General features: G+C 54.0%; 1 protein-coding gene across 9 annotated transcripts; it reads left to right on the top strand.

The window, feature by feature from the left end:
* The first annotated feature begins 273 nt into the window (after positions 1 to 273).
* Atat1 (alpha tubulin acetyltransferase 1) lies at positions 274 to 14,210 on the top strand. Of its 9 annotated transcripts, none has more exons than XM_005087597.4 (13): positions 276 to 431; positions 895 to 955; positions 1,048 to 1,139; positions 1,279 to 1,339; positions 1,480 to 1,593; positions 2,332 to 2,433; positions 7,710 to 7,755; positions 7,872 to 7,940; positions 9,860 to 9,931; positions 10,676 to 10,919; positions 13,342 to 13,421; positions 13,506 to 13,548; positions 13,875 to 14,210. In XM_005087597.4, the coding sequence occupies exons 1-13, from the start codon at positions 325 to 327 to the stop codon at positions 14,047 to 14,049; spliced, it is 1,266 nt and encodes a 421-aa protein (XP_005087654.1). In that variant the 5' UTR covers positions 276 to 324; the 3' UTR covers positions 14,050 to 14,210. The 9 variants fall into 9 exon arrangements, with proteins under 9 accessions (XP_012981827.1, XP_012981826.1, XP_005087654.1 ...); XM_040732185.1 differs by adding an exon at positions 539 to 744 and having other exon boundaries at positions 302 to 431; positions 13,342 to 13,548; XM_040732186.1 differs by adding an exon at positions 539 to 683 and having other exon boundaries at positions 302 to 431; positions 13,342 to 13,548.
* Positions 14,211 to 14,378: the final 168 nt, after the last annotated feature.

The raw sequence follows: 14,378 nt of genomic DNA on the forward strand, positions 1-14,378 counted from the left end.
GCTGGGGGGGAGCGTGTTCAGTCTAACTCACCCGGACTGCAGCTCTAGCAGGGAAAGGGTGCGTGAAGGCGGTTCCGTGCTGTGGGTCCCCTCGGCTGTCCACGGTGAAAGATGCTAGGTTGCCAAGGCACTGCAGGAGCACAGACCTACAAGGGGAGTCCCGTTGCTATGGGACCAGAAAGAATGGGGTCTTCCTGGCTGCCGTACCCCGCCGTAGGGGCGGAGCGATCCCTGGAGGCGGGTCCTGGAAATGAAGACGGGGTGTGCGGCCCTGGTAGCGGAAGTGACGTCGCGTGGGGCGTGTCCGGTCCCGCACAATGGGCCATGGAGTTCCCGTTCGATGTGGATGCGCTGTTCCCGGAGCGGATCACCGTGCTGGACCAGCACCTGCGGCCTCCGGCCCGCCGACCCGGAACCACAACGCCGGCCCGGTGACATTTCAAACCCGCCCCGTGGCCCTTCTGTCCCGTTTCCTCTCCAAACCTGGCCCAAGGCACCACGCCCCCTTCTCACTGCCTGCTGGCCATTCTCTCTGCAGTTCACAGCCTGGGTTTTGGTGACCTCTGACCCTGGACCTAGCCGGGTTAACCGGCCTGCCATCCGTAACCTTTCTCCCCTCCGCCCGACGTGTGGCCTCAACTGGAGGCTGCGGTTGACCCTGGCCCCCTCCCTGCTGCCCCACAGTAATCTTAACACCGGGAGCTGTGAAACCCAAGTTTGGGGTCCGGAGGGGTGAGGCGGGAGGTGAGGAAGAGCTCCGAGCAAAGGCAGAGAGACCCCCCCATGGAGGAGCCTGGGTGGGAGTCTCGAGCAGGCTGCCCCAGGAGTGACCCGTGGGGAGGGGGGGATGCTGCTGTAACCCAAGCGAGTTTCTGACCGGCCCCGTCTCTGCAGGGTGGATCTGCAGCAGCAAATCATGACCATTCTGGACGAACTGGGCAAAGCCTCTGCCAAGGTACGGGGCACCCCTAGGAGGAGTAAGGGGCAAAGCCAGGGTGGCAGATAAGGAGCCCCCCCACTGTACAGAGTCTGCCTTCATCCCCGCAGGCCCAGCGTCTCCCCGCGCCCATCACCAGCGCTTCCAGGATGCAGAGTAACCGTCACGTCGTTTATATACTAAAGGACACTTCAGCCCGGCCGTGAGTGCTGTCACTGTCGTCCATGTGACACCACAGTATCCTTAGCTGCCCTCCTTTCTTTTACTGTCTCTCCCGGACGGTTGCTGCTGCCTGCCTCATTATTTCCCTCCCCCTCTCTTCCCCCTTCCCCATCCCACAGGGCAGGGAAAGGAGCCATTCTTGGCTTCCTCAAAGTCGGATACAAGAAGCTCTTTGTGCTGGTGAGTGTTGCCGCAGACTTGGGCATTGGAAAGCTTCGGTGCCAGAGGAGAGATGTGGAGGAGGGTGGGGGGGTGTGGCTGGGCAACGAAGGTGCCTGGCTCCTAAAAAGGTGTGCTCCTGTTGTTTCGTGACGTCCCAGGATGACCGTGAAGCCCACAATGAGGTAGAACCGCTGTGCATCCTGGACTTCTACATCCACGAGTCAGTGCAACGGCACGGCCACGGCAGAGAGCTCTTTCAGCATATGTTACAGGTACCGGACAGTCTTTCCAAGGCTTAGTCAGAAGAAATCTTAAAGGGGGACCGGAGAGATGGCTCAGTGGTTGAGGGCACTGACTGCTCTTCCAAAGGACCAGGGTTCAACTCCCAGTACCCACACGGCAGCTAACGACTGTCTATAACTCCAAAACCCTAACCCTTTCACAGGCAAAATCTCAAATAAAATAAAAAATAGTAGCCGGGTGGTGGTGGCACACGCCTTTAATCCAGCACTCGGAAGGCAGAGGCAGGAGGATCTCTGTGAGTTTGAGGCCAGCCTGGTCTACAGAGCGAGTTCCAGGACAACCTTCAAGACAATACAGAGAAACCCTGTCTCGAAAAACCAAAAAAAAAAAAAAAAAAAAATAGTAGCCGGGCATTGGTGACACACACCTTTAATCACAGCACTCGGAGGCAGAGGCAGGTGGATCTCTGTGAGTTTGAGACCAGCCTGATCTACAGAGTGAGTTCCAGGACAGCCTCCAAAGCAATACAGAGAAAGCCTGTCTTGAAAACCAAAAAAATAAAATAAAATAAAAAATAGTAATAATAAAATAAGTTTTTAAAAAAGAGAGAGAGAGAGATCTAAAAGGCTCCTCGTCCGAGGCTGCTAAAGAGCCTGCCGCCTGCCCACAGTGGTCCATTTCCCCACGTTCCCCCGCCAGGCTCCCAATTTCCTGCCAGCATGCTCCCCCACTACCCCCTGCCCTCAAACCTCCCGTTTTCCCTGCAGAAAGAGCGGGTTGAGCCACACCAACTGGCCATTGACCGACCGTCGCCAAAGCTGCTGAAGTTTCTGAACAAGCACTACAACCTGGAGACCACAGTCCCACAGGTCAGAGAGGCAGCTCCGCATGGCGCTGAGCAATCCCGTCAGACTGGCTGATAACCTTTGTGGTTGGTGGGATCCACGCTAGGGCCTTGGGCACGCTTGTACATGTGCTCGGCCACTGAGAATTACAGCTCTGCTCCCCTTCTTACAAACATTTGTTTTCTGACTGTGCATTCCAGTTCATGTGTGGAGATGAAAGGCGTGAGGATCAGTTACTCAGGGTCAGCAAGCGCCTTTACCCTTGAGACGTGTGGCCAGTCCTACCTTGGTTGGTTTGTTGTTGTTTTAGACAACATGTGTTTATGTGACCATGTTCATGTCTGTACACACAGAGGTCAGTAGAGGGTGCCAGAACCATTGGAACTGGAATTAACAGATGGCTGTGAGCCTCCATGTGCTCTGCTAGACCAACAAGTGCTCTAAACCCTGAGCCATCTCTCCAGCATCTAGTTTTTTGTTTTTGTTTTGTTTTGTTTTTCAAATAAGGTCTCCCTGGGTCACTATGGCTGTCCTAGAACTCGCCTTGTACACCAGGCTGGCCTAGAACACAGATATCCACCTACTTCTACCTCTAGAGTGCAGGGATTAAAGGGGTGTACCACCACCTCTGCTACTCCTCCAACTTCTCCCATGTCCCCTCGCCCAGATTATCTCTCTTTGTTATTGTTATGTGTTCGTATACATGTACATAGATGTATATATTTATGTCTACTCAGTCCCTATATATACATGTGTCCAGGATGTCACCTTTTTTTTGGTTTTTACGAGACAGGGTTTCTCTGTATTGTTTCGGAGGCTATTGGTCCAGCCCGGCCTCGAACTCACAGAGATCCGCCTGCCTCTGCCTCCCGAGTGCTGGGATTAAAGGCGTGCGCCACCACCGCCCGGCCACCTTTTTTTTTAAACAGGATCTCACTGGCCTTGAACTCATGGTGATTCTCCTGTCTCCACCTCCTGAATTATGGGATGACAGGTATACCTTGATGCCCAGCTGTTTGGTTTTTGAAAGAGACTTGCTGTATAGTGTCCCCTAGACATACCCCACAACCCTGCCCACCTCAAACTGGTGATCCTCCTGCCTCAGCCTCCCAAGAGCTAGGATTATGTCACAATGTCCTGTGTGATTTATTTTTACAACTAAATCGTTTTCTTCTTGCACTATCGTATGTTCTGGAAACATTCATCCTGTCTTTTTTTTTTTATCATTGTTTGAGATGGGGTCTCATTATGTAGTCTGGCTATCCCAGAGCTCACAGAGATCTATCTGCCTCTGCTCAGACTGCTGGGATTAAAGGTGTGCGCCCCCGACACCGTGCGCAGCTTCTTGTTTTCATAGAGTATCCTTGCGTAGTGCTGGCTGGCCCAGAGCTCACAGAAATCCACCTATCTCTGCCTCTACCAGAGTCAGTCTTGGGGATTTTTGCTTGTCTGTTTTCATTCTGTAACTCAGCTGACCTGAGACTCCCAATGTAGCCCAGGATGGTCTTACACTCACAGCAATTCTCCTGCCCCACACTCCTAACTGCTGGATTACCATGTCCACCTTTCACTTTTATTCTTTGTTTAAAAACTATCCGTTCTCTGTTTATGTGTATGTGAGCGTGCCTACAGGAGAAAATGTATGCAGTGAGCAGGTTCCATTGGGAAAATGTATGCAGTGAGCAGGTTCCATTGAGAAAATGTATGCAGTGAGCAGGTTCCATTGGGAAAATGTATGCAGTGAGCAGGTTCCATTGAGAAAATGTATGCAGTGAGCAGGTTCCATTGGGAAAATGTATGCAGTGAGCAGGTTCCATTGAGAAAATGTATGCAGTGAGCAGGTTCCATTGAGAAAATGTATGCAGTGAGCAGGTTCCATTGAGAAAATGTATGCAGTGAGCAGGTTCCATTGAGAAAATGTATGCAGTGAGCAGGTTCCATTGAGAAAATGTATGCAGTGAGCAGGTTCCATTGAGAAAATGTATGCAGTGAGCAGGTTCCATTGAGAAAATGTATGCAGTGAGCAGGTTCCATTGAGAAAATGTATGCAGTGAGCAGGTTCCATTGGGAAAATGTATGCAGTGAGCAGGTTCCATTGGGAAAATGTATGCAGTGAGCAGGTTCCATTGAGGCCAGAGGTGCTGACCACCTCACCTGGATGCTCTGGGAGAGTAGTAAGGACTCTTAACCTCTGAGCAACTTCCTATCCTATTATCCTTCATCAGGGGTCCCCCTCCCTCCCTCCCTCCCTCCCTCCCTGCCTCCCTGCCTCCCTTCCTTCCTGGTGCTGGTTTTTTGAGGCAGGGTCTCTGTGTGACTTCCACTGTCCTGGAGCTCTCTCTGTAAATCAGGCTGACTGTGAACCATAAACATCGTCCCGCCTCTGCCTTCGCTTCCAGAGTTTTCTACCACATCTACACAAGGGTTGCTTACTTCATTTTCATCCCCAAACACAGGCAGTCCATATCCACCTGTCCTCACACAGGGGTTTCTCATTCCGTCAACATTTATGGACAATCTAGAATAACGGACATCCCAGCCCTCAGGGAGCCTGGTTTCATCATGGCAGTGACTCTGAGTTTAGAGACACGTGACTAGTGCATAAACAGATATTTACTGTGTTGCCTGACACTGTTGCGGGCACCAGGACCACTTAGCCAACAAAAGAATCTGCCTTCTAAATGTGGAACCAGACAAACATAATGTATCCTAGGGCCAAGCAAGGTGGTGCATTCCTTTAATCCCAGCACCGGGGAGGCAGAGGCAGGCAGGGCTCTGTAAAGTGGAAGCCAGCCTACTCTAAATATGGAGTTGCAAGACTTCCCAGAGAGACCCTGTCTCATAAAACAACAAGTTTTCTTTACTGTAGTTAAGGGTAAGTGTTGTGAGAAAATGAAACCTATGTCGGTGGGGGAGGGACTGTACAGGTGCAAGTGAGAGGCTGGAGGAAGCTATCACCCAGAAACTAGCAATAGCGGGAAGAGAGGGTGGCAGCCCAGTGTCCCAGAGAGTGTAATTGCCAGTGCGGAGGCTGAGCAGCGAGTGTAAGCCCAGACCAGTGTGACAAAAGGGATGTATGGGAGATGGAAGCCACACAGGTCATCATAAATAAAGGCTTTGGTTTTTACATAGCGAAAAGCGAAATCACAGCCGGGCGGTGGTGGCGCACGCCCTTAACCCCAGCACTCGGGAGGCAGAGGCAGGAGGATCTCTGTGAGTTCAAGGCCAGCCTGGTCTACAGAGCGAGTTCCAGGACAGCCTCCAAAACTGTAATACAGAGATGAATCACCATGCCCGGCATTTAAGAGTTGATTTTCACTGGGCAATGGTGGCACACGCCTTTAATCCCAGCACTCGGGAGACAGAGGCAGGCGGATCTCTGTGAGTTCCAGACCAAGCCTGGTTTACCGAGCGAGTTCCAGGAGAGCCTCCAAAACAATACAGAGAAACCCTGTCTCGAAAAACAAAAAAAAAAGAGTTGATTTTGATTTTCAAGGTGGTGGGGAGTTGGAAGGTCATCACAAGTTTGGAGTCAGCCTAGGCTACATGAAACTCTTGAGTCAAAAAAGAAAAAAGTAAAAGGGCAATATCAGGGTGTGGTGGTATACGCTGTTAATCTCAGCACTGCTGGAACTGAGTGAGGTTGGTTGGTTTCTGTGGGTTCAAGGTCAGCCCGGTCTACAAAAAAAAAACGAACTCCAGGCCAGAGGGGATGCATAAATGCATAAATGAAATAAACAGAGCAGTGCAAAGGGCACGTCCCACACATCGGATGCAGGTGGAGCTGCTAGCCTGTAAGGAATACCAGCAGATGTCGTGTAAATTATTAGTGTTAGGTGTCCTGTGAGCTCTCTGTTGGGGGTCTGTATGCGTGTGTGAGTGCCTGCACGTATGCACGTGCACCATGAGCATGCAGTGTCTGCAGAGGTGGGATACGGATGGTTGTGAGCCGCACCGTGGGTGCTGGGCATGGAAGGGACCCAGGAGAGCAGTGTCTGCCCAGCCTCCTGATTCACTCTGCGTCTGTGCTATAACGATAACTCTCCTTGTGGAGATCCATTTTCCCAAGCACTGTTTGGTTTTGGTTTTGGTTTTGGCTTTTTTGGGACAGAGTTTCTCTTGTGGAGCCCTAGCTGTCCTGGCACTCACTCTATAAACCAGGCTGGCCTCAAAGTCACAGAGATCCCCCTGCCTCTGCCTCCCAAGCACTGTGATTAAAGGCATGTGCCACCACCGCCCGGCCCAACCACTGTTTGTTAAAGAAATGTTTGTTCGTTCTCTGTTGAAGGACCTCTGTTCTGTGCCTCTTTCACACTGTGTGAATTCTGGTGTTTCTAACGCTCGGATCCTATGTCACACGGCATTGGTTTCTGTGGTTCAGTAGCTAAGTTATGCAGACAGGAAGTGTTAGACTTCAGCTTTGTCCTCTTGACTGTAGACCAGCTGCTGCCTCTTCCTTCCAAGCACTGGGGAAAAGAGCGTGAGGCACCATGTTCAACATTTCTTGTAGTTTTGTGATGCCACATGAATTTTAAGATCAGCTCGTTAGGATCAGGGATTTTGAGTGTTCTGTCTATCCCCAAGGGCAATCAGTCTTGGTTTTGTTCTTTCCACTGTGGGTTTTTTTAAATCTCTCTTTTGTTTTGTTTTTTTTTGGGGGGGCAGGTGATTTGAGACAAGGTTTCCCTGTGTAACAGCCCTGGCTGTCCTGGAACTCTGTAGATCAGGCTGGCCTCAAACTCAGAGATCCTCCTGCCTCTGCCTCCTGAGTGCTAGGATTAAAGCCATGTGACACCACTTCCTGCATAGAGTTATTATTTTACTTGTATGAATATTTTGCCTGCACAAATATATGCGCAGTACAGGTGTGCCTAGTACCCACGGGGAAGGTCAGAAAGGGCGTCAGATCCCCCGGGAGTTAGAGACGGTTGTGAGCCGCCCTGTGGGTGCTGGGAAATCAGTCTTCCGCAAGTGCTCTTAACTGCTGAACCATCTCTCCAGCCTCTTATTTCTGTGTCTTGGGAGCAGGGTCTCACGTAGCCCAGGCTGGCCTCCCGCTCTCTGTGTAGCTGAGGATAACCTTCCTCTTCCAAGTGCTAGCGTGACAGGCCTGTGCCACTGTGTGTACCCAATGTATGTGGTGCTGAGGCTTGGGCCCAGGGCGTCATGGGATGGCAGGTAAGCAGTCCACTAGCTGAGCTTCGAGGACGAAGCCCACCCCGTGGTCTCTGGCCCGGCCCCTACACCCACTGTGTGCTGGGACTGAGTGGCCAACACGCTCTGTTTGCCTCATCTTCCAGGTGAACAACTTCGTGATCTTTGAAGGCTTCTTCGCCCATCAGCACCGTAAGTGTCCTCGCCTCGTGCTGATCTAGTAGCCGGGGAGAGGGAAAGGAAGGAGGTGGGCTCCTGGTCCCGCTGCCCCCCCCCACTGAGGGCCACCACCTCTTCCTCCCTCACAGGGCCCCCCACTCCCTCTCTGAGGGCGTCTCGACACTCTCGTGCCGCTGAGGTCGACCCCACGCCTGCTGGTAAAGCCTGCATGGACTGGGCGGAGTTAAAGGACTGAGGTCTAGTCTTTCTAGAGGCTCCAAAGTGTGCAGTGCTATCTGCTGGCCACTCGGGATACTCCTGAAGCCACCCACATAGCCAGCAGTCAGTTCCCTTGTTTGCCTTGAGAGCTAGGGCGTTTTATAACCACCGGGAAGGACTCAGACCCTGCTAATGCTGCTGCAGCCTGCGCTCTAAGCTCTAACCATACCGCCCCGCCCGCCATGGTGCACCCCAGCCCTGCTCTCAGCAGGGGTTCTCGTGAAGCAAGCCCCTTCAGGGCTTTGCTGACCACTGATGTCAGCGTAGCCTCTTGACTAGGTCAGCTCCCTCGAGACAGGCCAAAATCAAATTACTTGGTAAACTCTTTAGGCTCTGTCAGCCAGGGAGGCACAAGCGGGTGAGTCCAACAGTCCTTTGATTTCTGCTCCTGGCGTAGTGATGTGATCAATCCAAAGTTTAAATATTTCCATTCAGGGAACCAAGGCAGGTAGAGCTATATGAGTTTGGAGCCAGCCTAGTCTATGTGGCAAGCTCTAGGCCAGCCAGATACATGATATTTTGCCTTAAAAAAAGATTTTTTTTTCAAAAATAATTACACCTAGCTGGGTGTGGTGGCACACATCTTTAATCCCAGCACTTGGGACGCAGAGGTAGACGGGTCTCTGTGAGTTTGAGGTCAGCCTGGCCTACAAAGTTCCAGGACAGCCAGGGCTACACAGAGAAACCCTGTGTCAAAATAAATAAATAAATAGACCCATTTAGAGTAAAACTCACAAGCTGCCTCCTGCCTCCCCTGCTCCCTCCCCCAGGACGTCCTCAGGGAGAGGGTACAGCCTTCATCAATGGTGTGGTGCTGCGTGGCACAGAATGGCCTTCTCCATGGGATAGCACCATGGCCTGGAAAAGGAGTAACAGTGGTCCAAAGAACGGTTCATTACGCCCTATTAGTGTCAGCCCAGGCTCCCAGGGGCCCATCATGTCCATGAGGCGCTATGGTTCCTGAGACCGCTGTTCGGCAGGCAGTGAGGTCCTGCCACCATCGGGGATGGGGATGCAGATCCACACAGGGCAGCTGGGATCCCCACCCTTGCTGTTGCAGATGCCCACATTTCTCTCTCTCTCCTTTTTGGGAAGAAAGGGGTTGAGACAGGATCTGTGTAGCTGTGGCTGTCCTGGAACTAGCTATATAGACCAGGGTGGCCTTGAACTCACAAAGGTCAGCTAGCCTCTGCTTCCCGAGTGCCTGGATTAAAGGTGTGTGTCGCCGCCACCTGGCTGGCTCCTTGTTCTTTGTAACTCTGGAACACGCCATGTCCATCAGGCCTGCCTTTAGCAGGGACATGCCTTTAGCGTGTGCCAACACATTCTTGTATTATTACTTTGAAACCTATAATAAGAGCTCAGTCTCTCCATATCTTTTTGTACAGGAAGGAGAGGTTCTGCACCCCCTCTCCACTCCCCTCCCCAGAACAATTCCCAATTAACCAAGGGCTTTGTCCATCTCATCTAGAGGGACCCAGGGTCCTCACTGGCCCAGCTGGGACTATTCCACTGCCCCAGAACCCCAGGGGGGCCTGACAACACCCATGGACAGTAAGAGCTCACCTTCCCTTGGCCACCCTTTCCTGGATTTCCCAGGTCCTGGTCTCCCCTGAATCTTTCTCCCGAAACTCTGTGTTTGGCCTACTCCTTCTGGCTCTCCCGGAAAGTGCTCCAGCCTTCCTCCCCCAAACTCCCTTTGGTGTGCTGGCTTTGGCACAGCGCGGCTTCTGCACTGGCATTCCCAGGAGGAGCTGTGGTGTCATGGAGCAGAAGTTTGGGATTGTGAGGCAGCATCGGGGAGGAGGGATAGAAAGTGCCTCTCCTAAAACTTAACTTGTGTCTCTGCCACCACCAGCTCCAGCACGGAAGCTGCCGCCAAAAAGGGCAGAGGGAGACATTAAGCCATACTCCTCCAGTGACAGAGAATGTAAGGAGATTGGGGAGGGTGGCTGGGGGGTAGGGGGCTAGGGGTGGGGGGCTAGAGGAGGGTGGTTGGGGGGTGGGGAGCTAGGGGAGGGTGGCTGGGGGGTGGGGAGCTAGAGGAGGGTGGCTGGGGGTGGGGGGCTAGGGGAGGGTGGCTGGGGGTGGGGGGCTAGAGGAGGGTGGCTGGGGGTGGGGAGCTAGGGGAGGGTGGCTGGGGGTGGGGAGCTAGGGGAGGGTGGCTGGGGGTGGGGGGCTAGGGGAGGGGGCTAGGGGTGGGGTCTAGAGAAGGGTGGCTGGGGGTGGGGGGCTAGGGGAGGGTGGCTGGGGGTGGGGGGCTAGGGGAGGGTGGCTGGGGGTGGGGAGCTAGGGGAGGGTGGCTGGGGGTGGGGAGCTAGGGGAGGGTGGCTGGGGGTGGGGGGCTAGGGGAGGGTGGCTGGGGGTGGGGGGCTAGGGGAGGGTGGCTGGGGGGTGGGGGGCTAGAGGAGGGTGGCTGGGGGGTGGGGAGCTAGGGGAGGGTGGCTGGGGGTGGGGGGCTAGGGGAGGGTGGCTGGGGGGCTAGGGAAGGGTGACCAAGCCTGACCAGATCAGAAGAGGCTCGCTGGGCTTAAGGACCCAGAGAAGACTAGTTAAGGGAAGGTCACTAGGAGGCAATGATAAAAGGTTAAGCTGCTTTTTCTTCCTAATTGTTGTGACTCTCTTCTCTTCCCTTTCTTCTCTTTCTCACCCTCTGTGTCCCTCCTCTCCTAAGTCCTGAAGGTGGCCGTGGAGCCTCCTTGGCCCCTCAACAGGGCCCCTCGCCGTGCCACGCCCCCAGCTCACCCACCCCCACGCTCCAGCAGCCTGGGCAACTCGCCGGACCGGGGTCCCCTCCGACCCTTTGTGCCAGAGCAGGAGCTGCTCCGTTCCCTGCGCCTCTGCCCCCCACACCCTGCCGCCCGCCTTCTGCTGGCCTCTGACCCTGGGAGCAGTCCAGCCCAGCGCAGACGCACCAGGTAATAGGGCAGGGCCCGTAAGTTCGGGAGCCTCAGGATGTCTAGAAGTTAAGGAATGGTGAAGGATAAGGTGACTCCACCAGAAATGTGAAACAGTGAACTCCTTACCAAGGACACAGATTTCTGCAGCACTGTTCTGGAAAAACAGTGAAGAATCCAGGGGTTTTATATGGAGCCAGGGGCCAGAGTTGTACTCTGAGGGTCATCAAAAAAATAGGAAGACAGGATTGGGTGGGGGGGCAGGCTTGAGCCTTTCTCAACTGGGGGATTCTTGGTTTTGCCAGGGATAGGCATGTGTCTAACAGATTGGGAACCATTGGGTTACGCGGCCAAGGGTCTGTGTGCCAAGAGCCCTTCCAGATAGGCAGGGAGTGGGTGTGTCCTTATGTCTCCTCTTAGCCTCTTCTTCACCTCTGACATCTGTTTTTCTCTCTCCCTGCCTCCCCTCTCCCCTTCTCCTGTCCATAACATCCCTCCACAGCTCCCTTCCCCGATCCGATGAGAGTCGATACTGACAGCCACCCCCTCCCCTCCCCCTTCCCAAAGCCTGCAACCCACTCTTCCATCAAGGTTTTTTCTCCCCCTTTCTTGAACAGCTGGGTTGCCAGGGTTCTAAATAGCCTAACATTTGTAGCTTTTCTTAACCACAGAAGACACCCCACTCTCCCAACATGTGCTCCGAGTCCTCTCCATAGACAGCCCATCCGTTCCCACAACTCTGGGGCTAAATGTCTCCTGCTGACTCCCTAGAGAGGCACTCTCTGCTTATGTTCAGACTCCAGACCATCAGAGCCGGTCCAAGGGCCTCCTCTGCCAGGGAAACCTTGAAGGGGTGTCCTGTCAACGGATGATTCCCTCCGCAGTGCCCACTGGCAGCTCTCATCCTGCCGCCACACGAACCTGTCATCAGTCTGCTGATGCCAGACCGTGAGCAAACTCTGCCTCAGAGCAGTCAAGGCTGACAAGACATGGGCTCCTTGGCTTCCCAGCAGGGTCCTCCCAGCATCGCCAAACTCATAACTTTTCAAGTGCCATGTAGGTGTGTCAAATGTTGCTTTGGGGTGTCTACAGGAGGCCCACTCAGATAACCTGAGTCTTTCCCTTGGCAGTGGATCCCGGCAAAGGTCCCAGGGCCACTTATCTGTATCCCTGAAGAAAAGTCTGGTCCATGAGATCCTGGAGTCCCCTCTAACCTCCCTGCCTCCCTGAGAATAGATTTTCCAGACTGTCTTGAGATGACGTCAGGATCCCCCTCCTGCTGCCCCCCTCCTTTTCCTCCACAGCCAGAACCCCCTCCCCTGCTTCCATGCTTTCCAGGGTGTAGACAGACCCGTCCTCTCCCCGCCCTCTGAACGTGATGGTAGATCAGGTGCCCCACTCACTGTGTTCCCGCAAGTCCTTGGGAGCAGGACCTCCCTCTCCCCACTTCTCCCTGCTTTCCCCCTCAGTGCCGTCTCAATAAAGTGTGGATTCTTCTGTGTTTTCTAAACTGACGTTTTCAGTGAAAAACAACAAGGTGCCAGTGTCATCTGCCTTCACCTGTCCTCCCGGGGTCTCAGAACCTCCTGTCTCCTCTGCAGTCCTGAGGTCTGCAGAGCTCAGAGCCCCCCCCACCCCACCCCCCTTTTGAGGATCTGCCCTTCCCCCTCTGTATTGCTGGCTCTATCCTAGAGTTGCAGTAGCTCTATGTAGACCTCTCTGTGCGCGTGGGAACCTGGACCTCCTTCCCCCGGCCAGCCTCGGAAAGGGCTTCGCTAACCTCAGGGCTGCTTCTGGGCTCCTCTCCTGCTTTGCTTTCCTCATGGCTGCCCCACTGATCCCTTAGTGCTCTCTCAAGGCAAGTCCTACCTACCATCTGTCCCCACAGGGTACTGGGCATGGTGGCACACGCCTTTAATCCCAGCTCTTGGGAGGCGGAGGCGGAGGCAGGCGGACCTTGGTAAGAGTGTGAAGCAAGCTTGGTTTATGTAGGAAGTTACAGTCCAGCCAAGGCTACACAGTGGAGCCCTGTCTCCATGATGATAATAATAAGTCTGTCATCCTCCTGAAAAGACAGCTTTTTCCTCCTAAATTTGGCCTTGCTACTCTGGTCTGAGATTTCTTATATTTAAGGTAACCAGTTTTTCAAACATGAGGGCACATGGTTCCACAAACTCCTTTTTTTTTTTTTTTTGACATAATTGGATCACATCATATACCACACCGCTCCAGTAAAGCAACACAGCAGGGATGCGTCAGAAAATCTTCAAGTACAAAATAAGCGCCCCCCCCTTGTTGGGAAAAGACTCAGACAGGAACCCTCTGGGTGACAGCTGCCCTTTGTCCTTGTCCCCATGCTATCCCTCCCTCCTCTCTCCTCCGACCCCTCCATGCCACCCTTCATCCTGAACCTCTTCCCCATCATCTCCCATTTCTCCTACAGGGGGACTCCCCCGGGGCTGGTAGCCCAAAGCTGCCACTACAGCCGCCACGGGGGACTCAGTACCTCATCCCTGGGTAGAGGTAAGTGGTCACCCTTTCTTATTCTCCAACCAAGTGGGCCACACACACCGCCGCGGCCTCCCCAGATGCCTGGTGTTTCCGCAGGCTACCAAGAACGGAAGCAGGGGGAGCAGGAATCAGAGGATAGGTGAGGTCCACACCTCCCCCTAACGGCGGCCGCCTGGCGCCTCTGACCCTGCCTAACACTGCTCCCGCCCGCACGCTTCCTCCCGAGTCTGAGCTGGGTACCACCCAGTTCCCGCACACCTTTCTACCTAACATCGCATAAGCCTTCTGCTTCCTTGTGGGCTGAGCTCTGGTGCTTCCGTTTGGACACGGTGTGGCCTGCCCCAGCCTTAGAACCCGACAGGTGTTCTCCAATCACAACTTGGCTCCCCACGACCTCGAGGAACCTCCATCAAGCAAACTGCGGTCAGCTCTAACACCCTCCATCTCCCTCTCCCTGCCCGCCAGGTCGTCCGGTGAGGATCAGATCTTGTTAGAGGATGGGTCTGCGAAGGAACCTCCGCCCTCAGTTGCTCCAAGGGTCCCGGCTCCACCCGCTGAGACCTGGACGGTGGGTGGGGCCATAATCAACGCCCGGTTCATCAGGAACCTGCAGGAGCGCCGCAGCACCAGGCCCTGGTGACCACAGCCCCCCCCCCTTTCCAAACTGCAGAACACAGCCAAAGCTGGGCCCTTCATAACGGATGCGCTCATTCATTCATTCATTCATTAGGCCTGACCGCCTCAGATCGTTTGTATCTTATTTCTAACCAGAGCAATAAAAGTATTTATTTTTTAATATCACCATAGCGGCTGAACAAAGCGACCTGTCATTACTTCAGCACGCCCACCCCATTCTCATTGTCGCGAAGGCGTCCAGCCGGCTCTCTACCTTCCCTCCAGGTTTTGCTAGGCCGGCCAAGGGGCTGCGCAGGCGCCGTGGGAGCGCCCAGGCCCGCCAAGCGCAGGCGC

The sequence above is a fragment of the Mesocricetus auratus genome, unplaced genomic scaffold (genome assembly GCF_017639785.1).
Source record: "Mesocricetus auratus isolate SY011 unplaced genomic scaffold, BCM_Maur_2.0 Super-Scaffold_100027, whole genome shotgun sequence".
Classification (NCBI taxonomy): Eukaryota; Metazoa; Chordata; class Mammalia; order Rodentia; family Cricetidae; genus Mesocricetus; species Mesocricetus auratus.

Coding starts and splice junctions, on each gene's coding strand:
- Atat1 (XM_013126372.3), top strand. CDS start 325: ATGGAGTTCCCGTTCGATGTGGATGCGCTGTTCCCGGAGCGGATCACC. Junction 432..894: donor GGAACCACAACGCCGGCCCG/GTGACATTTCAA, acceptor CCGTCTCTGCAG/GGTGGATCTGCAGCAGCAAA. Junction 10,920..13,341: donor GCCCAGCGCAGACGCACCAG/GTAATAGGGCAG, acceptor TTTCTCCTACAG/GGGGACTCCCCCGGGGCTGG.